The sequence below is a fragment of the Plectropomus leopardus genome, chromosome 21, assembly GCF_008729295.1.
Source record: "Plectropomus leopardus isolate mb chromosome 21, YSFRI_Pleo_2.0, whole genome shotgun sequence".
Classification (NCBI taxonomy): domain Eukaryota; kingdom Metazoa; phylum Chordata; class Actinopteri; order Perciformes; family Serranidae; genus Plectropomus; species Plectropomus leopardus.
Genome location: NC_056483.1, coordinates 20,225,264 through 20,250,373, shown reverse-complemented (window position 1 = coordinate 20,250,373; position 25,110 = coordinate 20,225,264). Strand labels below are relative to the sequence as shown.

Here is a 25,110-nt window from a genome sequence, read left to right as displayed (position 1 = left end):
AGAATAACAATACCATTATCAATTACAGTTCCCTGAAGGTCATACTGATACCAATAAAATACTTCATCCCATACCTATAATGTGAACGGAGTGGCGTGTGGTACAGCCATACATTTAAACGTTTTGGTGACGTTGAACTGTGCTCGACTTCATCACACAGCATGCTATATGGGCTGCAGCTACTGTGGTACTGGGCCAATCACATGTTGCATAAAATCGCTTGTGGTGATTGGCTATGAGCAAAACCATACAAATAGTAATTTTTTTCTACATCCGAGTACAAAAAGATCAAATGAAGGTTTCGTTTGACTGGAGAAACCACTGGGTTATTTCTGTCAATGCCTTCAAAGTAGCTCCCTGGTGACCCTTGACCTTTGTAGTTATTGTTTGTAATGGAGACCTAAAGAGTTTGGGGTTACTCTTCAGTTCTCCCAGTGGTTCTCATTCCCAGATTGTCAAATACTAACACCCTTTGGCATGTCATATAGACGCCCAAAGCTGCCTTTTTGCATCTTTATAAAGGGCGAGAAAGTCTGTGTAGGTTGTGAGTGAGGTGAGGTAGATGGGTCAAACAAAAGCGGACTTTCACCCAGAGAACATAGTTTGTGTCCTCTGTAAAACCAAAAATCATTGTTGTGTTAGCATAACTTTACGTAACTTACACAACTTGTGTAATGTATGTACCAAATCCCGTGTAAAACCACAAGTTGCTGATTTTTTAAATGTTTTTTTACATAATTTATGTAAGGTGGCTGTACACTTACATCATTCTCGTGAGGTATTACTGTCACCTTACATTACATGACAAACATACTTACATACAATAAACATACAAAAACATGATCTTTTTTAAAAACCTAACCAAGTAGTTTTATTTCCATAACCTAACCCTTAACTGTTTCACAGCATTAACTACTTTTTACATTCAGCTGTGCGTCATATAGAGATGTTAGAGGGTGCCCTGTGCGTTACTATGAGGTGCTGAGGGGCGTGACAAAGTGTCGGTATTTGACAACCTGGGAATTAGAACTCTTTGTTTCTCTTCTGTTGAGGCTACATTAAGAACCCTCCATCTACATCTGAATCTCGACTTTGTTTGATTGGCAGGATTTCACATAGATATACAATTTATAGACATGGTGGAAAACTGTTCCATTTGCTTAACTGCTCTATCCATCAATCCGATTAATGTTCACTTCAAATACATCACATCAAAAAGGACTTCAGTTATGAACTTGTTGGTCTTGTGTGAAACTGTTGCTCTTTGTACACAGTGACCAGGAGAATCTCCTTACATCATTCTTCTTGTGCCCCTAAAATTGAAATCTAGCATTATGACATGAAATAAAGCCAAAGACCAGGCCAACCCCCCTCCTCTGTGCTCGTCCTAAAGCGGGCTGATGCTATGCAGAGCCATGTTCTGGGCGTGTATAAATGGCGAGTGTGTGACCCAGCCGAGAGACGCCGAGGCCGGCGGGCTCCGGCACGCTGTCATTAAGACACCCCGCTGAGCCAACCTCTGTCTCCCAGCCTACAATTGAAAATGAGTAGCTCTCTGTCAGCCGTGTATTTACAGCAACTGCCGTTTTCTATTCGCTGACAGCCCTGAAAACATCGTCAGGAAATAAAAAAAAAATACATAAAACATACATTCTCGCACAGTGAGAGGATGAACAGAAAGGAAGAGTGCTGTGGTGTCAGTGATCTCTAATTAAATTTTTGGGGAGGAGAGGCTGAGCGTGTGGCTGAGGGAGGAATGTGTGCATGGTGTTTGCATTGTGTCCGCCACAGGCCACTGTACCACCGGAGGCTCTGTATATCTCCCTGACTCTTCTCCCTGTCACATTATGGTTATGATGCTATCCGCAGCCTGCTCCCACTCCTGACCCATGCACTAAAAAGCCCTCCATTATGTTTTTAAGCCTATGCTTTTGTTCCAGAGGCTATTTACGGGGCCCGACCTGACCCCTCTGACTCGGTGTGCATTCCTCCTACTGTCCTGAAATGGTCCTGCTTGTTCTGTAGCTTACAGTATAGAGAGAAAATGCTGGGGTTTTTTTTAGTTGCATGGGATCTGTGGAGGACACGCTGTCATGTAGGTGCGAAAAAGGAAGTTTTATTTTAAAAGGTGGCAGATCTAGAGGTAAAAGGACACTGCCATGGGATTAGAATGAGTGGTCAGAGTTATTATCGCTGAAACACTCGCTAAATTCTCCCTCAGACTGCACAGGGGAAAGCGAGCACTACCTCCATGTGTTTCTGATATGTGGGAGCTGTAATTTTAATTTGGCCCAGACTGAATCAAAAGTCCAACCTGCCCAAATTACAAAATTACAGTCTTGGCAGGGACAGTATCTCGAGTGAACTTCTCCCTGATTTCCCTCCTGCCAGAGGATATCTGGTTTTTCAGTACGGTGTTTTATCTTTCCTCCCCCGTTTCTTTCATCAGGTAGGGGACCTTTGCTTTAATTCAATCTCTTCGGGCCGCAGAGCGCCCTGGAAATTATTTATTTCTGCAGGGGAATAGAGGGGCAATGTGGTCTTGATGGAGAGGAAATAGGCTACCATCCGTTATGGTTTGGTAATGCGTCTTAAGTCTCGGCTGGGCTTTCTGCTCTTGAGGCAATGCCAACAGGAGGGCAGGAGCGCCAGGTTGAAATCTCCCTGCCCTGGAATTTAGATTCAAGATTAGCTCAGAATAAGCAGACTGTGAGTCAGTGGGGACGAACATACAACGCACAGAAGTTAGAAAATCATTTAAACAGGAGAAGCATTTGCTGAAGAAAATGCGTGTGATTGCTGCGCGCACTTAGGCTGACTGGCATGATTTTTTGGATGATGTTATAGTCATTTGAAAAATGAATAACATTAAAGGGGTAGGACAACCATTTTATTCCTATAGTATAAGAAAAAAATAACCGAACCGAACAACTCCCAAAAGCTAGGGTGCCAAAATTCAAAGTTGGGATGTCATCAAGTATGAAGTCTGGAGCTGCTTCATAGACAGTGAATTAGGAAAGATGTTACTGATGACAGTGAGAGCACCCAGGGGAACGTTCTGAGTATAGACTGAATCAAATGTTTGTTTACAATAACTTTTTAGTAGAAAACCCCTGCATCAAGTGCATAAAATGAGCAAGCGCTGCATCAGTTAGTTAGTTTTAGCTACCCAAAAAAGGCCCATCTGAAAAAAATCAATATCAGTTTAAGTGTTCAATTTATTTACAGTATTTTCACCTCTTCACCTTGCCCTCAAACAGCCCTTTGTGACGGGTAACCGAGGTTATTACCTCAAAGCCATCAAACTCTATTGATAAAAACACTAATTTTAGAACTCAGGAGCTGCTGATCTACTGCTTGTTTGACTGGTTAGTGTGGAAAATAAGGAGGTTAAAATTTTCCAAATATATCATACACTTTAAACTGATATTGAATTTTTGGGGTGCGACTTTTTTAAGTGGCTAAAATACATTTTTTCTGCGGCCCCTGTCCAAAGAAGTACATTGCTGTTGTTTGGATTTGGTTGATCAAAGATCCTATTAAAGCAACACATTACTTTAATGAGCACAGCAGACATGTCACACTACAATATTTAACTCTACATCTTCAAAAGTTACAGTTATGGATGAAAATGACAAAAAAAAAAAAAAATTAAAAATGCAGATTTCAAATATATCCGCAATATAAAATAATTGCCAGTTGACTATCTGGAAGTAATATGGTGACACCACAGTGAGTCGCACAATATGAGTATATTTTTCTTTTCAATATTTGTTTACTACAATAAAATAAAGCTCATTTGAGTTAGGGTTAGGGGTTAACCCTAACTCTAACCCTAAAAAAGAAAACCATAATTCTGTGGTTCCACAAAATCAGTCTTGCATTCATTGTCTATGTAGCAGCTCCATACTTTATACCCATTATATCCTGGTTTCTGGCTGTGAGACAGTAGCTCATTTTCGAGATACTGATTGAGCTTTCTTAGACAATGGAAAAAACATACTAGAGTTCTTAATTTATGTGGCCTTTCCCTTTAATGTGCTGTGTTGTAAATACTGTGGAACTGAATGGACCTCCATTGGCGTTAATACATTACATAACTAATAAACTCCACGTCATTATTATGAGCTTATGTACAGTTAATCAGTGTGAAGAAAGAGCATTTCAAAACTTAAATAGAGTGTGGACTGTATACAGGTGCTAAGATATAAATACAATGAAGAAATTAGTTCTGCTATAACAGTTATTTATAAGAAAATGCATCCATCTATCTATTAAGAATTACATGAGTTACAAATGTGTTTTAAAGATGTTATAATTTTAGGAATCACGTGCTAAAAATGCAAATATATGCATTTTTATGAAAACACAGGAAAACTATTAGGCAATACTGACATATAAATGGTATATGTGGTGAAAAAAAAAGTAAAAAAGGCACTGACAGACAAAAGAAAGGGAGAGTGTGGATGAGTGAAAATATTTGAGTGAAAATGCTTTTGTACTTAAATATTAATTGGAAATGTATTTCTGCATTGCATCTAAATATAGTTTTTTTCTGATTTTATCTCTTGATGGCGTAGATGGGGACAACCCTCAGAGGACACAGAATGGCCCTGAGGAGCTCAACAAGCCCATGTACCAGAGTGTTATTAAGAAGGAGGGCTCCTCCATGGTGGGCATGGCCATGGGTATGGGCATGGGCATGAGCATGGGTGCGGGGCTGCGCTCGGCTTCCTCACTGGCCGAGGACTATGTGTCCCCTCCACCCAAGTACAAGAGCAGCCTGCTCCACCGCTACCTGAACGACTCGCTGCGCCACGTCATGGTGGCCAACGCCGTCATGGACGCTCGCAAGAGGAACCACTCTGGCTCCTTCAGCTCCAACGAGTATGACGACGAGCTGCTCTCGCCATCCTCCTCTGAGGCCGAGGCGAACTTTGTTTATCGGGCTGGTAAGGAGCCACATTTCTTGCATTCTTTCCCTTCGAGAGTCTCCCTCTCTCACACACACACGACATCCTTCACTTTTGTTCTTTTTTTGTCCCCTCCATCTGCACATTTTGTTTTAATTCCCGCAGCTGGTCCATTATTTCCAAAGGTCTGAGCCTCGCTATATCACACTGCCTCTGCTGCCTGCTCACACTGTGTCTTTCAGTGTGGTGTTGCCCAATGTGATTCTTATGAAATAGAGATGCAGAAACGAGGGCCCCGAGCCTTTAAAAAAAAAAACTGTTTTATTAGATTTAAGCAAGGCTCCATGAATCCAAAACCCTGAAACACGCAGAGGAGCCCATGTACTGTCACTTCACACTCTGACACAAGAACACTGGCTGTCTCTCACACACTGCAGCCGAGCAGGGAAGGAATTCCCCCCAGCCAGCTCCTCTGACCGGGCTTTAGCAGGCCAGACACAACAAGGCCATGTGGAACATGCTCACTTTCAGACTACTGTTTGGCATGCCTTTGATCCTGCCATGAGGTCCCGCTGAGAGAGCAGGGGCAAGGCAAATGGGCTGTGTGTTTGTGTGTCGGCGATGTGTGTGTGTGTCTTTTTTTGGACCAAGGGAGTAGGCTATTAACTTTATAGAAAAGTAATAACTAAAAAAATCTGTAGGTCACATATAGTTTACATTATTGCTGCTTATGTTTTGTATATGGGCTCATATAGCTCTCGTCAGAAAAAGTCGTTTTCAGTCATTCATTTTCCTGCAGAATGAAAAACACATTCCAGAGCAAGACGGAGACAGATGAAGTGTTTCTTTGGTTTTGTCAAAGCTGAAGCTTTATTGTCCCTTTTTGCCTGGATGTACGTCTTTGCACAGTATGCTCCGTTTCTTGGCTTTTGACACCTTCTGGAAGGAAATAATCCTTTAAAAAAAATGTCGACTTACGGACTTTATTACTTTCACGTGTTTTTATGTAGGGCATCTTTGTTGTTCTGCAGCTCATTTCAAGCTAGACTCAACAATGTGAATTTTTCACGATCAATTACAAGCAACTAAAGGTCAGAACAAAAGAGAAGTTTCAAAACAGGTGCGCAGGAGAGGGACAAGTTGGACACAGTTTGCAGACAAACACACACAGCACACTGTCTAACTTACAAAAGAAATACATTTATTTTGACATTCTGGTAATCAGACTTTTATTAGGCAAAAATGAAGGTCTAGTAAGAGAAAAATTGCCACAAATGTTTTTCCTTTGTAAGTTAGACAATTTGTGGGAGTTTGTATATAAAATGTAACAAACAAGAAGTAAAAAAATAAAAACAGAAAAATGGCACAACATGAAAAGAGTGGATGTATGTAGCACAGATACTAAATGTTTCAAGCTAATACAAATTGTTTATTTTTACAGTTTAGATAGAAATCAATAAGCTGTAAACACAGTAAAACATACAACATAGTGAAATCAACTAATAGTTTATGACCGATTTAACATAAACATGTTTTATCAATGAATTTCAAGTTATTTCAACTTAATCTTCTAGAGCAGAATGAAAGTACCTCTGAAAAGCATGAGTATATTAGCAGACTCTTCAGCATGCATCGCCTCTCTAGAGATACTTTTTTGTTTTTGAATTAAAAAAAAAAAAATATGTGTCCTGTTAGCAAGGAGTGAGGCAGCAGATGAACTTGTGTTTTTAAGTTGAACCAGCTTAAAATGTTTCACAGTGATGTAATTGACGCTGATCACCTCCTAATTGCGAATGTCGTGTCACGACCTTGCAAATCACAAAAACTCTCTCTTCAGCTCGCAACTCGTCTAAGCTGCAAACAATCACGCTCAGATCTGTCCAAGTTCTTCTCCAGCTGAGAACACTGGCTCTTTGTTCATGAACTTCACTACCGAGTAACGCTTTCACTTTCTGTTGAGCATGGACAGGAGCGGGGGGGGGGGTATGATTTGAAGGTGTAGGTGATGGAGTGACAAAGGAGGATGGAGGGGGGCGATTTTATTGTGTTTCATTCGGAGCTCCTCTTCAGGACAAATGTGTTTCATATTATCTGAGCGTGAAGGAGGGCGGGGGTGGGGGGCGTTGTATGCATCAGCGGCCCCGACGGTTACAATCCTCCTGATCGAAGAACTTGAAACCCAGTGACCTGAACGAACATCAGGCTTTTTCACATCTAAGCACCTGCTGGGACTCACAGATGGAGAAAGAGAGAAAGAGATGGATAGACCAAGTGAGACTTATAACTCCCACTCTACCAGATTTTAATAAGAGAAATCCCAAAAAAAGGATTAATTCACCTGGCCGGCCTGCTGTTTTTAATAGAGAGTAACTATTTTATCTCTATGGTTAATATAATTTCTTGGCGCTGATGTGTCCCTCTTGGATTTCTCGGGCTCTGGCACTTTTACAGAAGTGTTACTCTGTTACATGCAAGAGAAGCTTTTGAATCCACACATGGAAAGTTCTCCGAGGCGGTGTTGACTCATGGGACGGAACACCTGCTGGGGCCCTCTCCGATGCGATCGCCCAGTTGAACAAACGAAACAAAAGCGAGGTCGAGAAAATGAAATTTTAATTCCACATCTGATCTCGCCGACGCAGACAGAGCAAATGAAAGAGGGAGGCAAGGAGGAATCATTCTAAGCTCGGGTTTGCATCATTTCCTCGGCCGTTTTTTTCTCTCTCTCTCTCCTGTGGCTGCACATTCCAGATATTTTTGTAGTGAACACATTCCTCTTTTACAAATAGTTTTATTGTGTTTTTATAATAAGAGAAAAATGTTTCCCTGAGTAGCAGATTTCACATAAATCAGCACTTATATAGTAAAACGGGGGGAAAAAAAGGCAGAATAAATCAGATTTAAGCTCTGTGAATGCTCCCCCCCAACAACAGACAATGACAAAATGTCTGACATTTTCAGTAAGTAGGGAGGAAAAGAATTTGAAGTTGAAAGAAAGAGCGCAAACGGTGTCTCTTGGCACATTCTTTTGACGAATCCCTGCCTGCAAAAGAGTCGGGATTGGTCAAAGCAAAAGTGGTGTGCCTGGTAACCATCATCCCATTGGCTAAAAGTCCATTAATGCGCTGCTTGGCTGTTGTGGCCGCAGCCTGAGCCCACAGTGTTATCTGTGACTACAGAGGGCAGTCAGACGTGGCAGGAGATGGAGAGTGTAGATTTACCCCAGTGGAAAACTACACTTCTGCTGGCTTGAAAGGGCTCACACACTTGCGCGCGCACACACACACACACAGAGTCATGTACCATTCAGCGGCCTCATACAAGCACACACATCCAGTACAAACACCCACACGCACACACACCTACAGGCCAAAGCCTGTGGGGAATTTCATTGAACACAAGGAGCAGTAGAATTCCATCACACATGCCAGGGGTTTCATGCCAAATTACCCTTTAATGGGATATTAAATGGCAGGAATCTGGCTCAATGTTTTTCTTCTCCCCCCGTACCAGATTTCGCCCCGTCCGATATCATATAGATCATTATGCGCCAAATAGCTCCAAACGTTTCTGCGGACGGAGACGGAGAGATCTCGGTCAGACATTTTACACGAGGTTGACACCGGTACATTTTCTCAGGTTCTCTCCTTTATGGACTCTGGTTACAGCTGAGTACAGAAGCCTGATGGTGAATGTAGAGCGCTTGCCAAAGCTTCTATTGATGTGGAAAAGTACCGATAGCTGAAAGCAAGTCAATGGCCACCAGCAAGTTTCCAATAATTTGATTTTCATGTGCCTCTTTCGAAAGAGCATCTATTAAATTAAGTTAATGGACATTTTTCTGAGTCCACAGCATCATGGCTCTGTGAGCTAAATGCTGTTGTTGGCATGCAGAAATGCTCAGAATGAAAATGTTAAAATGCTGATGTCCAGCAGATAATGTTAACCGAATTAGTTTGGGATGCTGACATTAGCTAATCAGCACTTAACACAATGTACGCTACACACAAGGCAGCCAGGAATGTCAGTAGTTTTGCAGATATTTGGCCATATTAATGGACAAATTTTGATTCCATGATGTCAGTATTAAAAGTCACCAAAGTTATTACAATTGATTCAATGGTACACATAAACTTGTGCACCAAATTTTCATGGCTAAATCCGTCCAACAGCTGCAGAGACATTTCATTTCAAAACAGCCTCATGGTGGCGCAAAATGAAAAGTCATGCTGCTTACATAACTGAAAAGCAATTTTAAATGGAATCTTTATTTTTTTAGGCTACACATTAGTCCGTCAATATTTTAACACACAAAGAGGTTACAGCAGTTCTGTACAGCAGTACTAGCAAAATGCTGGTGTACACTAAAAGAATTTGATTGTCACTGCTAACATGCTAATATTTAGGGACTGTTGTTTATTTATTAGGGGGGAGGGGTGGTGCAACATGGGGGAGGCATGCCCCCCCAAAAAATGGAAAACAAACCAAAAAAAAAACAAAAACGAAAAGCAGTTTTGCTTTTTGTTTTGGATAAAGGGAGAGACACACAACTTTAAATTGTTGTATTTTGTATTTATCGCTCTGAACCCCAAAAACCTGCTGCACATTATGAAAAGTTTGTTTTGTTTAAAAAATGCTAAAACAACATTGTGTTTCATTGACAGAAACTTTAGGTTTTTTAAATTTCCGACTGCCCTGAAGACACCAACCAGATCTTGTTAAAAAAACAAAATAAATAAATAAATAAACAAAAAAAACATTTAATTGATTAAATTGTGTGCTCTTGCATATGCCTGCATGACAAAAACAAATGCATAAATCCAGGGTTTAATTTTCAACTTCAAATTTTTGAAGGTCCAGTGTGTGAGATTAGAACAAGATTTCACTTTAAAATCATCTTAATTTAACATATAAGCATTTTGATAGCTTATTTGCTAATAAGCACTAAATACAAAGTACAGGTAGGGCATTAGTTATATTTGATTAGCGAAAGTATTGGAAAAATAGATTGTGAAAAGTTAAAAACTGGCAAAATTACCTAATAACTATTATTTTTTTTGTCTTTTACTACAATTTATTGCAAAATGCATCAACCAGACATTCTTGGTCAAACTGTACAAAGCAGCAGTCACCTTTATTTTACAGTATTAGAAGGACTTATTTGTCAAGTCATGTGTTGTTCAACACATAGTTTTCTTCGAAATACGTTCAACGAAAACAGCAGTGTTTGACGGCAGCCGCTGAGATCCTGAGGGCCTTTTTAGAATTAGGTCACAGCAAGTGCCAGACAGTTATTGATTCCTGGAGAGTTTAGTGGCACTTAAGGAGCGCTGGAGTCGTCCAGGTGAATGGAAGAAAAGTATTCTTAATGTGGAAAAAAAAGGAATGTTTGGATTTCTTGTCTTGAGGTAGAGAGGTAGAAAGATGTGATGGTTGTTCCTGATAAAAACAGATTTCTATCATGGCTGTTTTTTTTTGTTTTTTTTTGACTAATAAGATACACTTAACTGGATTTCCTTTACCATTAATGTCTCTCTTGTTTCCCTGCCGAAGAGAAGCCCCGTTGTGATGATTTATACAGCAGTGTTGTTGAGGGATGGTGGCTGTTGTGTGTGTGATTTAGGACCCCGATGTGATGTTCGCTGACTGATGAACGGCGGTGTAATTTACTGTAGGCCACAGAGCAACAGGAAAGACAATGCTCGATGCGGGGCGGCTCTGTGACAATGAGCCACTCCTGGACAGTGATGGATGAGGACTCCTCATCTGAGGAATCCAGAGATGTGGATGGACTGGCTACGATTTTCTCTTTCCACAGTTTCATAGGAAAGGAGAAAGGGAAGACAGAGAGAGGAGGGGGGTTGGGGATGTTGTTCCAAGACAGACGCTTTTGCCAAGACTCACTGGGTTCAGGTTGGGCTTTAGGAATCAGTGTGTGGAAGGGATGAGAGGAGGGAGAGGGAGGCACTTGTTCCATCCAGATCTAGAGTTGAGTTTCTCCAGCAGCGGCCTGTTGGGAGAAGAAAGACAGCGTGGTGGCAGTGACTAAGAGACACAGAGACCGTGGTTGGAAGAAATGAGAGTGAGCATGTGTGTGTGTGTGTGCGGTTGTCTTTCTTTTCACAGAGATAGGGAGAGGAGGGAATTCTGTGTGTGTGCGGACAGCTGACCAGACCTCACTTTATTGTGGAGCTGTTTTAGGAATAGGACTTAGATTTAGAGGTTGCCTTAGAACAATTAACTCTTAAAGACCTGGTTGAGTATCAGCGTTATGCTGCATTTAGATAAGTTCCACAAGCTGTTTAACCCTTTGAAACCTGAGCAAATTGTTTTGAATTGTTTCAAAAACAGGAAAATGCAATGACCAACTTGGCAAGAAATATCCCCAAAATTGTGGTGATGAAAAAGGTGGGAAAAAATTACCTGAAATAATAATAATAAAAAAATAAAACTACAGAAAATGTCCAGAAAACTATATTCATTTTGAAAAGACTGCACTTTTTTGGGTAATGTTCTCATTTGGTATTGTTTTTAACTTTTTTTTGGTGCTTATTTTCAGGTAATTTTTTTTTCTTTTTTTTTTTTTTTTAACTTTTTTCTTATTCTCAAGTACTAATTCTGTTTCTACTCTATTGCTATTCTCATTGCTACTTTTTTATTCTAATCACAGCTTTTTGAGCCATGTGTTTTTAAGTTGCTCACTACCTTCTTTCCATGTTTTAGATAGAAATTAAACTAATGTGCTCAGGTTTCAAAGGGTTAAACTGATGTGAAATTAAAGCTCACATTATTTCATATATCGTTCATATTTTTGCACTTACCCCAAGATGTGTCTGGCCATGTAGATAGTTCTACTTTTAATATCCACTCTGGAAACCTCTTCCAGTGCAATAGAGGTGATTTGGGTTTTATTTGTGCTCCTCAGAGTATTTAAATTTTTCATTTAAATAACTTAACAGCAAGATGTTTTTCCAAAACCCTGTGTCCCCGTTATGCTGGATTATCCAGAGCCCTCACTGCCAACTGTTTTCTCTGGTAGTTGGAACAGGGAACCAGTGGCTCCAAACGTCTTAAAACTAAATAGCTTAATCTCAATTGTTTTGAAAAAAAAAAGAAGTTAGCAGTTTTTTGCCAAGCTGCTGTGCAGATTTTCAGATAAATACTAAACTCAATAAACAATGAAGTACGAGGAAGCATCCTAATGGTTCATTGTATTTCTTCCATAAGTAGATTGGCTTCTTTAAAGAACAAAAACACACACAACATCAAGCTATGTGTTTTTTTTTTGTTTGTTTTTTTTTTGTCTCTTTTAGTTGCTTTAAGTTTTGCAGCTGATAACTTTTGCAGACGAGTCATTCTGGCATATTTGTCATAGATGCTTTTTTCTCTTGATTTTGAAGGCATCTGAATATGTAGTGCATGTGAATGTTGTGGTGAAACTGCACTTAAAAAAAAAGGAAATTCACATAACTCGTGGCACCATTTGGAACAGAGTAATGAGTCACTGTTTCTTTAGAGGGAGTTATTGTTGTTTCATTTTCTTCAATGCTGTGAGCACCACAAATTAAAAATTTGACAGCTATATATCACTAGGCTTATGTTGAAAATGGGTTGTTCCAAAATTTGGGTGAATTGAGCCTTCAAAGTCAGGCTAGAATGAGGATTTATTGTAAATTGCAAATAACCATAGGTGATGCAAAGGGTAAGGATTAGGTATATAATAAGATTAACAGCCTTGAACACACAGTATAAGTATGTGTAAGTGTATGTGTAAGTATGCATATGTGTTGGTGTGTGTGTACTATAGGCTCTGCTTTCTTGAAACAGATTGCAAACATGACTTTCAAATATAATTTGTAATTTTACTAAAGGGATTACACATACAGCTATGCATATGTGCACAGATGATACCACCCTGCATGGTAAATGCATGTGTCAAAATAAAAGCATAACATTAGCCTGCTCTTAAAGCCCCCACTCAAACAAGTGTTTTTTGGGTTACGATCTTTTTCAGCATGAGGATGGGGGGTATAATTCATCACCAGACTGCCTTTCTAGCAGACCTGTTTAAGTGATAGCATGAACAGTAGAGGTCATTCAAATATAAGTTACTTCTGAATGACTAATGCTTAGCTTCATTTTATAACTGACAGTTGATATGGGCAACTTGTTTGTTTGCAAGTTTTTTTTAACACCAGGAACAAGTTTATAAAATACCCTCAGTTTAAATCAATATTTCCTGTCTGTTCTTAATTACCTTTGAGCCCTACTGTACCGTTGCATCGACTTGGAGTCTTTGGGGCATTTTTTTGCCAGTGTGCTGCAACTGCAGCTGGTGGTTGCTTAGTAACTTTATTCCTTTACATAGCCTACTATAATTTGAGGATGTTCGAGGTGCATTGTGTAGGATTTAGGGGGATATATTGGCAGAAATAGAATAAATTAAAAATTATGTTCATGTTTTTGTGTGTATAACAATCCGAAAATACGAATTGTTGTGTTTACGTTACCCAAGAACGAGCCATTTATATCTACACATGGAGCTGGCACTTGACTGTTGAGATTGCCATGTTGCACCACCATGTTTCTACAGTAGCCTAGAACGGACCAAAACTGCCTCTAGATAGGTCCGTTTGTGTTTTCACATTGGCCACCATAGGTAGCAGCCCCTCTGTGATGTGCAGCATAAAAAAAACTCTGTTTTGCATTATGAAACTACTTTATTCACTTTATATTCAAGTTTTACTTACCTGACCTGTTTATATTGTAGAGGAAGAGACCTCTGCTGATATTTTGGCTCCAGCGTAAAACCTGAACAATGAATACTGAAGAAATTCTAATCTGGAGAAGTTTCAGCTGGTTGCAATCTGCAATTGTCACCACTAGATGCCACTAAATCCCCCTAAATCTTCCTAAAACTGCTCCTTTAACTTACCCATTTGACAAAAACTTGGCGAAAAAGTTTCATAGGTTTTTGGACCTGGGTGGGTCCAAAAACTGAAAAAACAATCCCACATAATCCCAGAATATAAGGTCACTGTCTTGTTTTGCCTGTGACTAACACACTCCTACACTATGTGTGTGCTCTAGGAGTCACCAATAAAAAGATATATTTCGCAGCACATTAGCTGTGCAAATGGTCTGCGTCCGTGACATCTTTAATGTAGCTTTAAAACAATAAAATAAGACTAGCTAGCTCACAATGATGTTCAGTTTTGCTGCTCATACGTCGTCTGCCATAGTCATATGTCATCTTCCTGTTTTAGCAATAACCTTCTTTAAACTTCGAGTGCAAAATTGTAATAAAAACTGTTATTTGTATTTTCAGCGAACAGCGTAACTAATCAACATTGTCAGGACATGACTCAGAAAAATATTAAATATCATAAAAACGCCAAAATACACTGGAGTGAGGCTTTAAGTCTTTTAGCAGTGTGTCTCGATGATGTGGAGTCCTCAGTGATGTATATGAGAGGCTGTGAAGTGTCCTGCAGGGTGTGGCCGCTCCAACGGTGGGAACGACTGGGAGTTGGCAGAGGTGAGGTATAATCCTGGCATTAAGCTGCGGTTCAGCTTCATGTGAATGGAAAGGTGGATAAAAACACAGAGAGGGAGAGAAAGGAGGAGAAAAAAAAAACCCTGATGGTGAACCTCTGTCACTGGAAGATGGGATATTGGCTTCCGACCACTAAACAGAGGCTGGGTGCGAGACAAACAGAGAAGACAGCACCAGACTGAGACAGTGTTCATTCTAGCCGTCATCCTGCGGAGAAGTGTTAACAGACAAACATCGGAACAGACACTGTTTATACGCAACCTCCCTAACATAGAACTGGAAGAGCGCAGAATAATGAGCCCTCTAAACCTGATCGTTTTTAAATCATCAGCACGCCAAGGCTTTTAGACACACACACACAATCGGGTCATCAGATTCACAGCTGCCTGCCTAGTCAGGGAAACTGAGCCGCACTGCCCCGCTCTGTATAAAACACAAATTGTTTCCATTTTAAAAGCCGCGTCTAGAACAATGGGCTGCCATTGTGTTTCCCACGGGATAGAAGAGAGCCGAGAGAGGTTTAATGAGAGAGCAGAGGTGTGACATAGAGAGGACACACGCACGCTCAGAAATCCCCCAAGAGTGTGAGTGGGCAATTCAACCTACCACTGCGAAGAATTGCAACATAATGATGCAGTGAGTGCAGCTCAAACATATCATTTGGCCTCCAGCTCCCGAAAAAAAAGGATATTTTTGGGCACATGAAAACACTTAAAAATCTGAATAATGTTTACCCGTGGTTTCGGATTTTTTTTCTCCCTAATGTGTGTGTCTTGTGTACCGCAAACAACAACTGTTTATCCCCAGAGGATGTTACTGGGAAACCTGTGATGAGACGACTCGACTGGGAAGAGTCAAGAGTTTGTCTCTCTTGTACCTGTTATGTCAAAGCACTGCTGACATCTGTTCATCATCAGCGGTGTCGTTGCTCCAGCGGTGCGTCCTTGTTGTCATGAGGTCGGCATTTGGAGTATGAGCGGGGGGATCCTCAGATGCTATCTTCGTTTCAGTCATTTGTGATGATCGTTTTCATGCGATCATCTGTTGTCACGCCAAATCCCAATCCCAGATTCCTCGTGATGAGCCAGTTGGTTGCTTTTTTTGTTTGTCCGTGACACCCTGGCAGTTCGTGCGCACACACAAAGGAGAAGACACTCGCCATGACAACGTATTTACTTCTTCGTCGAGACGCTCTCCTCATTTTGGCTGATTTACGGGGGCCCTGATTACACTCTGTTTACTGGCACTCGTAAACACAATGACAACCTGGCAGTGCTTTAACATCTGAAACACTGTTATTATTTCTCCATCTAGAAAGAAGACACAAAGCGTAATCCTCATTGCTGGATCTTGGTTATCTGCCCTGACCGCAGCCACACACACAAACACACACACTCAAATACAGCAGTGTGTCATCTGCCGGGCAGACATGGAAAAAAAGCAACACAGAAAAAGAAAGGCAGCGGATGGGAGAGTCATTTTTGGGCAGTGGCTCAGTATCTGTCTGGCTCTGTCACTGTGTGTATGTTCTGTTTAATAGTGTAAGAGCTAATTATTCAATATTTTTTAAGTGATGAAAGTGTTGTCAGGGCAAAAGGAGAAGGCATTAAATTCACGCCGTGTATGATGTCTTTGGCTTAGTGAGTGGAACTGACAGTTTGGTTCTTTGGAGCCTCAGACTCCTTCGCCACCCGTAGAGACAGAAAGAGAAAGGGAGAGACATGGCTGGAGGGCTAATATAAAAGTAGCATTGGCAGAGTGTAAGGTAGTGGAGTGCCAAGGCATCTCTAACTTCATTTACAGACTCTTCTTGACATTATAAAAAGCACGGATCGTTAAAGTAATAGATCTGGAAGCTCTGTGTCGCACCTCGTGCTCAAGACCCTGTGGCTTGGGCTGGTGTCAAATCAAAGATAGCATCTAAAGACGTCTCCATAAGTCGCCTGAAGCGTTAGTCATTTCTTTTTTGGTCAGAACCAAAAACATTTGGCTAAAAGTAAGAGGTCAACGCAGTCACATGTCTGCACATTCAGTAATTTGGATGTGACTTTGTATCTGGTGATTTTCATGACGCAGGCATTGCTGGAGGTAAAGTGCGGCTGCGAGATGAAACATTTTCTGGCTAGTGCGGAGTTATGACTCTCCTGTGGTGACAGTAAGTCCTGAATCATCCTCAGACCTCTGCTGGCCCGCCTGAGCAATCAAAGGAGCCGCGTAACGACATGATCCGTTCTCATGCTGACCTGTTCTGTGGTTGTTCAGGTCAGCAGCGAGCAGATTGTCGAGTCTGCAACGCCACTCTGGTTCTCATCAGGTGCTTTGGAGGAAATCGGCTTAGCTCATTTCCTTACTTCAACAATTGAGTTTGGATTTGCGTGTGTGTGCTTGTATGTGTGTGTTTCCAACTATCTGTCTTTCTCCAGTGGTGGAATAATCTTCTCATTCCGGTCAAAGTAAATGCATTTCACCTCCTTCCCAGTGACACAGTTTGATTCCTCTTTCTTTAACTTTTCTTTAATCGGGATATTTGTTAAAACTAATTGCTTTAGTGAATTTATAATAGCTCTTTTTAACATTTTCTAGATCACTCATTTAAGCTATTTTTCAGAACAACTTTTGAGTTGCCAGGTGGTTAAAAAAAACACTCTCTGCTTGGTGTTCATCCAGTTAAGTATTTTTTAACATTTACAGCTGCAGGCTTGATGGATTTGATTTATACAATTGTAACTTTTTACAGTCGCTGACAACTTTATTAAATACTTTATTAATATGCAGGCTTTATGGTTTAATAGAAATATTAACATTGACACAATGATCATTAATGGCTCATCATCAAACCAGTTTTTTCCCCACCTGGCAACCTAGGTGTTGCTCTTACTAATGGATCAATAAGGTATAAGTTAATTAGTTAATAATCATTAGTAAAACAACAAGTTACAACTTCTAAACCTTTTTTAAAGAGCAACTTAGGAGAAACCAACTTTTATCCACTTTTGAAATTTTTCTTTTGAAAGGGAATGATTGGTATTTTTTACTCTAGACTTGATTTCCCCATATGTTTGTGTCTAAGTGACTAATGGGAACAACACTTTGTGAAATTGGTTCAGTATGGAGCAGGAAACAGGTTGTAATGTCATCACTCAGGGTATGTTCACACTGTTCATTTAAATCCTTTTATAGTGCTTGTTTTTGCCACTGACAGGCTCAAATTTTATTATAAGTATTTGATAGCATTATGGAAAGGATCCCTACAGAGATAGACCTTTTTGTTTTAGAGTGAGATCATTTTGGTTTCACAGTAACCAGACTCCTTTTTAAATAAATAGTGGGATCTTACTCTTATTCACTGGTCTACCTCTGTAAGCATCCTTTCCATAAATTGTCAGATACTTAGAATAACAATTTAAACCTGCCAGCTGCAAAACGAGAGCTTTTAATGGACATACGTTGATGCTGAAAACACGCCCAAGTGGTTAGATTGCAGCTTGTTTCGCTGCTGTTGGCTGTAGCACTCTCTCAGTACCAGACTAATTTTAAAAAAACAGTTATCTCTTAGACACAAAACACAGAAAAAAGGGTCCAGGTTAAAAACTACCAAACTTACCCTTCAACCTAACTAGATTTTTCTGTAGTTTCAACCACATGTCATGGCATTCATTGGCAGATGGAGTCAGCTTAGTTGTCTTCTTATGATCCAAGTATGGAACTTTGTTGTTGTAATAACAGACATTAGTAGCTCATGAGAGCGCCACAAAAAAAAAACACCAAACAAACTAGTAACTAGACTATGTTACATTTATGTTACATTTATTCAGCTGACAGTTTTAGTTCATTTTAACTTAACAAAGTTTAGTTTAACTAGACTAAACAAAAAATGTCACGCTTATATTACATTTATTTAGCAAACAGCTTAAGTTTAGTTCAGTATAACTAAACTGGACAAACTATGTTACATTATATTGAATTTATTTAGCTGATGCTGTTATTCAAAGTGACTTCCAATAAGCACAGTCAAAAATGTGGGTACAACAGCACAAGTTGCAAGAATTGTGCATCATGTAAACTACATCAAGCTCAACAAACTTTCACACTGATATAAAAAAAACAAAAAAAAAGATTAAAAATATTAATGCCAGTCTGAGATATAGCTAGTATCACTCTTCTGATTAAATCCTCAGGAAGAAAGCAAATTACCTTTAAATGTAAAACTACCCCTTTAAAGTCCCGTCCTTCCTCTAATGTGCTCTGATCTTTTAAACACTTTATTTTCTTGTTTTATGGTCATGGGAACATTGTAAAGCCACTGAACACTTATTTTAGGCAACATGTGATTTTTGGTGGCCTAAGACTTGACGCTTATTCTAAGTCACTTTGGATAAGACCACCAACTGAAAGCCTGAAATGTAAATGTCATATAAAATGTGTGTGTGCGTGTGTGTGTGTGTGTTTATTTGTCTGGCTAATTCAGCCCAGCCCTTGGTTTGTGCAACAGGGCCTGCCTTGTTTATTGTTGTATGTTGCTAACAACAGCACCAGATGGTAATGATGATAGTCGACCACTCTCCTCCGCAGTCGTCTTAACAGGTGTAACCTCATTCCCTTTCTAATTTGTCAGCCCCCGCTTGTTTTCTCTCATTTTCACCCAGTTTTCTTCAAACGAGTCCATTTTTTCTCCTTTTTTTTGCCCTCTTATTGCTCTCCCTCCATTACCCCGCGGTGATGTTAAGTGAGCTAGTATTTTTGGACTTCCAGAATGACGCCAGAAACCATCAAACTTCTTAGCTTTCCCCTTTGGCGGTCCGTGAAACCCCACTGTCAGTGGAGCCCAAAGGCAACAGCAAAGTGGACCGAGCATTCAGTAGCAAAGTAGTAAAGAAAGAAAAAAACTAGAAAAAACAAGGAAAAAAGGATGATAAAATAATAAAAGGCTCTCCGTGATTTATTGCCGATTTATCGAGTCGTTGGCTCTGCTCTTGTTTTTAAAAATCTGAGTTTTAAATGTTTTAGGCACAGAGCTTTGGAAATTGAGTTTTTGTATGCAGTGGTGCATTTCCAGATCCTGGGGTCCAGGGCTCCCAATGGCAGGGGCAGGAAGGACTATAAGGTGGGGTGGGGGGGGGGGGGGGTCCATAGGGTCTGGGTGGGCTCAAAAACACAGTTTTGTACGTTCTGAACAGAGCATCTGGACAGAGGTTGCCTCACACACACACTGGAAACACTTAAAGCTGTGGATGGAAAGACTCGCACACTGCACATGTCAGCCCACAGTGACTTCACAACACACAAAGAGACACTTTCTTCTGCATGTTGTTTGTCTTTGATGTCCCTGCTGTTGACCCTCTTGCCGCTGTCACCAACCAATCCATGCGCCGAGCACCATGGCAGTAAACACTGAGCTAATATATTCTGGGGGGAGCGTAAACAACACATGAAAACAGTGTAATTGGCCTGTAATTACAGAGCTGTGATTATGGAGAATGGTGCATATTTTTACTCAGGACCGATGTGCTTCCGAGCACTGGGAACAATCAAGAGAGGAGATGGAGAGTGCAGAGAGGACACTTTCAGAGATATTCACTATTTAGGCCAAAACACACCTGCTAAATATATAAGTTTGAAAAATGGCTGAAACATAGAGGATAAGAAAACATAGGAGACGAAGACAAGATGGATAACAGCTTTCAAAAACAGCTTTTGAAAAAGTGGACGGGGTGCTTATTCCTGACATAGCACAGAGTCACCCCTTATTAAAACATAGACGGGAAACATTGCATTTGTTTTGGCTGGGCTGCAGAAGAATGGTCAGTACCTGGATCAGGGGGTATTACAGCAAATCGCTGTAGCAAGTGGAGGACAGAGGACGAGGGACCTGAGGAATATCAATAAAGGGGGAAAGGGACTCGCTGATGAAGCAAGATAAAGGCCGAGGCAAAGATAGGACAGCGGGGAGTTGTGGCCAGACGAGAATGTGAGGATTTTGTTGGAACGCTTTGACGCACTAAAACCTCAAATCTAACTCTGTGGTTTGTACTTTCTGGGTTATCATGTCCTCATCTCCCTCTCACACGTGCACACACATTCTTCTTCTGTCTAAGAATCATCAACAGGAGAAAAATGCTTAGAGTGAAGTCCATCTCTCTCAGTGGAATACACCTATTACAGAACGAACGGGAAAACTACAGGAAATTTCATAATCAGGCCCATATTAGCCCGAGGTCTTTCAAACCCGGTACAGTCAGCGCGGGTCATGCTACACGGGAACATTTTTGGAGAACAAGTGAAGAACAGAGCAGGGCGTTGGGAATAATTAGGCACTTATGGCAGCTTCAACAAGCCTGAACGCTGGATCCACATCTTTGGAAAGTCTATGAAGGGTTTTGGCGAGGTTAGAGGTGACAGAGCAGAACGGTTAAATCTTGTGCTCCGAGTTTTGAGTTTTGGCTCTCCGTCTTTGTGGCTGTCTGCGACGATGCTAAACCCCAAAACACAATGTCCTCGCACAACCTTTTTCCAGTGTAACAATCAAGGGGACGAAATTCCAGCGAAAATGACGGGTGCAGATTTTCATTAGCAGGAGGGAACAATCAGGAACGCCCGTCGACTATTGCACTGTGGTGATGGTGGCGAAAGGAAGGGCTTGTAAAAATGGCAGGTTTAGACATTTGTTTTACAGGGGAATGTGGCGTGGATGCTGCAAGGGACTGGTTATCCCTACTGGGACATCAGGAAGAAGGACCTAGTTAAGACGAACTCTTTTGAGCGTTCCTAGGTCAGCCAGTCATCTATACCTGGTCACGACTGAACTTCTTAAAAGCTCAAAGGGCCTTAGCTGTTTGTTTAGTTTACTTTAAGAGAGCGCCTGGAGGCTGCACGGCTAGGAAATCCAGATGCTCTGCTCTCTTTTAATGCCTCATGAAACGCCAAGCCTGTGTCATCATATTCACTGCTGGGCAAAAACCCTACCTAGAGCTGGACCCGAGACAGAAGACAGGTTCAGCGCAAACACAAATTAACCCACACACACACGCCGACGTGCACATGGTCTTTCTCTCCGAATGAGCAGCATGCTGAAGTAAACACACTGGTTGCCCTGAAGAGAAGTTTGGTTTCATTGTTTAATGACTTCGCTATTCCCCACTAATGTTTTACATATGAGATAGAGATTGCTCCCATTTGAGGAGAAAAAAAGAAGCAAGCAGACATCCATCTTTCTCTCACTGACTCACTTGCTGCCTTTTCATTCCCACTCAAATCTTTTACGCTCAGTCATTTTCAATCTGATTTCCTCAGACAACTCAATTACGCTGGCCGGGGCCCATTTGTTTTCGAACAAAATATTAGGGAATGGAGTTTATGACTCATAAGAAACATCTTTCAACTCGATCCTATTAGTCACCTTGTTTCTTGACGGCTTCTTGCAAAACGTCTTTTTTGTCCAGCATCTGAGTAAAGAGAGAAAACAGAGCAACACATGTTTGCACAGGACAGGGTGTACGCTTACAGTACAGACCTCACACAGAACCACGCACACACATCCCGAGCCTGTATGTTCAGCTAGATTTCAATAAATCCTCATTGACCCCGAAGAACTCTGCAAAACTAACCTTTTTTTTCTTCTTGTACTTTCAGAAACCACAGACCATGGATCAAGTAAATGTGACAAGTGAGTGGACTTTCCTTTACCTTACAGATCAATTTCAATCTATTTTCCCTCATTACAAGCTGAACTTGACCTGTAACTCTGTTTTGTCCTTTGCCGTGCATGATTGCGTGTTCCTCTGATCATCAGTGGCAGCAGTGGCGTCGGAGTTGCGCAGAAGGAAAAGGTGAAGGGCAAAGACGAGACGTACTGGAGGGAGATCAACGCCGCCATGGCCTTGACCAACTTGGCGCAGGGGAAGGACAGCGCCTCCGGGACCACCAGCTGCATCATCCAGAAGTCGTCCCATATAGCAGAGATCAAGACTGTTAAAGTGCCGCTGATGCAAAAATATTAACCCTGACGTCATCCTCCCAACTCTCTATGCAAACCAGCAAAACATTCCTGTTTCAGCAAACTCGCCCGAGTCCAAATAGACTCCCTCAGCAGTGAAAAAAGAACTATAGGGAGGGGGTTGATGTTTGAGGCGAGGAAGCGTGGAACAAAAACTTTTTTATTGGTGTCTAAAAAAGTGCAAAAGAGGCCTTGACCATCATATTCTTTGCTGGGTTGACAGACAAATGTTGAGTTTCACTGCAGTATTTCCGAAAGCAAGACACTTTTGTATTGTTAACTTATTTTTGATGATTTTTTTTTTTATTTCTCCTTTTTTTAATGCTACGAAATTTGTATTTTGCCGAAAGTGCCTTTTGTTATTTAGATGAATAACTCGCTGACTGTGGTCAATGCAAAGTACAGATATTGAGGTGCCTCTTTATACTAAGTGTCAAGATTCAGGATTTGCCTCGCGAATGAAAACTCCCCCAGAACAGCCTGTGCCTTAAGGTCTGAATGAGCTCACCATCTGAGGCACTGATGAACTTAAATAGCATCGTAGAATATTTTCAGCAGTAATTCCCTGAAGGCATCGTGCTTATTTCGACTGGAGTGTTCATTTTGACTGTAAACCGAACACTGTTTTGTCTCAGTCAGCCTCTTGCTGCTGTCAGGCCAACAAAAAACGTTGGAGATAAGTTGCCCTAACGTGAGCAGCAGATGGATAAACAGCGCACCATGTCAACATGTCGGCCTTGGATTTCATCACCCAGCGAAGGATTCCTTTCTTATCGTGGCTTTTAGTTGCTGAAATGTGCACAAACGCTCAGCTGGACCCAGATGAAGTCACGTTCACCCACGAAGTGACACACAGATCTGCTTCAATACAGTAATCTGTTCCGACAGAAGACTGACATGACCTAAAAGGGATGTTTTCGCTTTGCATATCAGTGTTTTATGTGGACAGTGTTGCCTTTTCACATGTTTGTGCTCAGAACAAGATAGTCCGGAGTGAATGAAAAAAAAAAAGCACTACGAGCTCCCCCAGCCTTTTGATCCTCAGCCCTCTCAGCTGTTTAGCATTACATTCAAATTGCTGTTTACAAGAAGCCAGAGGATAGACTTAAAAGTTTGACTTTCTCCCCTTTGCTTTTTTTTCCCCTGTTTGTTTGTCTTCAAAAGTACATTTCAGTATTATCTATTTGTCGGCCAAGCAAGTGTTCAAAGTGTTACTGTCAGTCTGTATATGTGTGGTCGTTTTGTTTTTGATCAGTACTCGGTTTCGCTTAACCGTACCGCATTAAGAGTGTCTTTCGTCATCCAATGGAAAGTGTCTCTTTTCTAGAAAGTGCATATGTTATAAACGTTTGCGGCGAATGATGCCAAGTTCACAAACTGGGGGAAATCGAGTTGGACTTATGGGAGAAACTAAAGTTGGCTCCCTTTGCTGACTTTTTAATTTTATGTATATCTTTAAGGTACTGTTTATGTGTGTCAAAATGTACACTCCTTCATAAATTGTGCCGTTTTTATTTTTTTGACAGCCCATACTGTGCTTATGGTCAAGGACTTTGAGAGGGAGTGAAGCTGCACAAAGTGACTTTTTGACCTTTTTTATGTCTTGAATGTGCAAACTGTTAGAAAAAAAAGCTGCACTTACAGTTCTTGGTTTTCAATCAGAAAACACAGTCTCCATTGAGAACTTATGGTGTTTTTACATTATGGTTAAAAGAAGTAAAAAAAAAAAGAAGGACAACCCTATATTATTCCAGTTAGCGTGCCTATGGAGGTATAATGAAATCAATCGCACTAGCCAATCCCCAGGCACTATTTGCTTATGCAGTGGGGGCTGTGGGCTCCCACATGTGTTTTTTATACACCTGATCCAGGCTGGGTAGCTGCGGGGTAGTGCCGGGCCCACTCCTTGTGTTTCCAATTGCACCTCTGAACCTCTGGACCACTCGCGACCCTCACACCTCACACGATACCTGCTTGCTGGGAAGAGAAAGAGCGAGTGAAGGAGGCTTCAGAAACAACAGAGCAGCCTTTGTTGTTCCTACCGGCAGTCACTCCCCAACGACGACACCAGTTCTAACAAAAGGGTTTCCACGGCCGAGACTTTGGTACTGTACATGCCTTTCTCCAGCACAAGCCCTGCTTTCACAACCATGCTGACAAATGGAAAGCAACGGTATGTATTAAAGCCTATAAATTATTATTGCGGACTTTGTAAAAACAAAGTGGTGACCATAGTTTGTTTTTTTATTGTTAAGTTATATAAATTGAGATTTTTTTTTTGTTTGTTTTGATAGAGACTGGATTTTCAATCCAATGACCAAATGCATATCTCCTTGTATTGTCCGAGTTGCTCTCATGTAAAATTTCTTTTATAAAAACAGTTGTTACTTGGTCAAAGCAAATAATGAATGAATAAACCTCTGAATGAAATGAAAAGGATCTTGTGTTTTAATGTTAATTTTGTTTTGTTTTATTTAATTTAATTTATTCATGTATTTACTTTTTAAAGTTTAAAGCCACATGGGGACAGCAAAAGAAGCTGTAAACACAAAAAAAGACATATATTGACATAATGCCATCTTATAGATGGTTAACATGTTTTATTTTGTACATTATCTGATGTTGGTTTTACATTGGATTTAGTTGAA

At 40.8% G+C, this 25,110-nt stretch overlaps 1 protein-coding gene across 1 annotated transcript in view; it reads left to right on the top strand.

The window, feature by feature from the left end:
* Nucleotides 1–24,791, top strand: part of mkxa (mohawk homeobox a) — a 32,659-nt gene extending 7,868 nt beyond the window's left edge. The window contains exons 5-7 of the mRNA XM_042510547.1: nt 4,581–4,952; nt 22,099–22,132; nt 22,259–24,791. Of these exons, the coding sequence (XP_042366481.1) occupies nt 4,581–4,952; nt 22,099–22,132; nt 22,259–22,466 (614 nt within the window). The 3' untranslated portion in view covers nt 22,467–24,791. The remainder of the gene's footprint in view (nt 1–4,580; nt 4,953–22,098; nt 22,133–22,258) is intronic.
* The last annotated feature ends 319 nt before the right edge of the window (nt 24,792–25,110 follow it).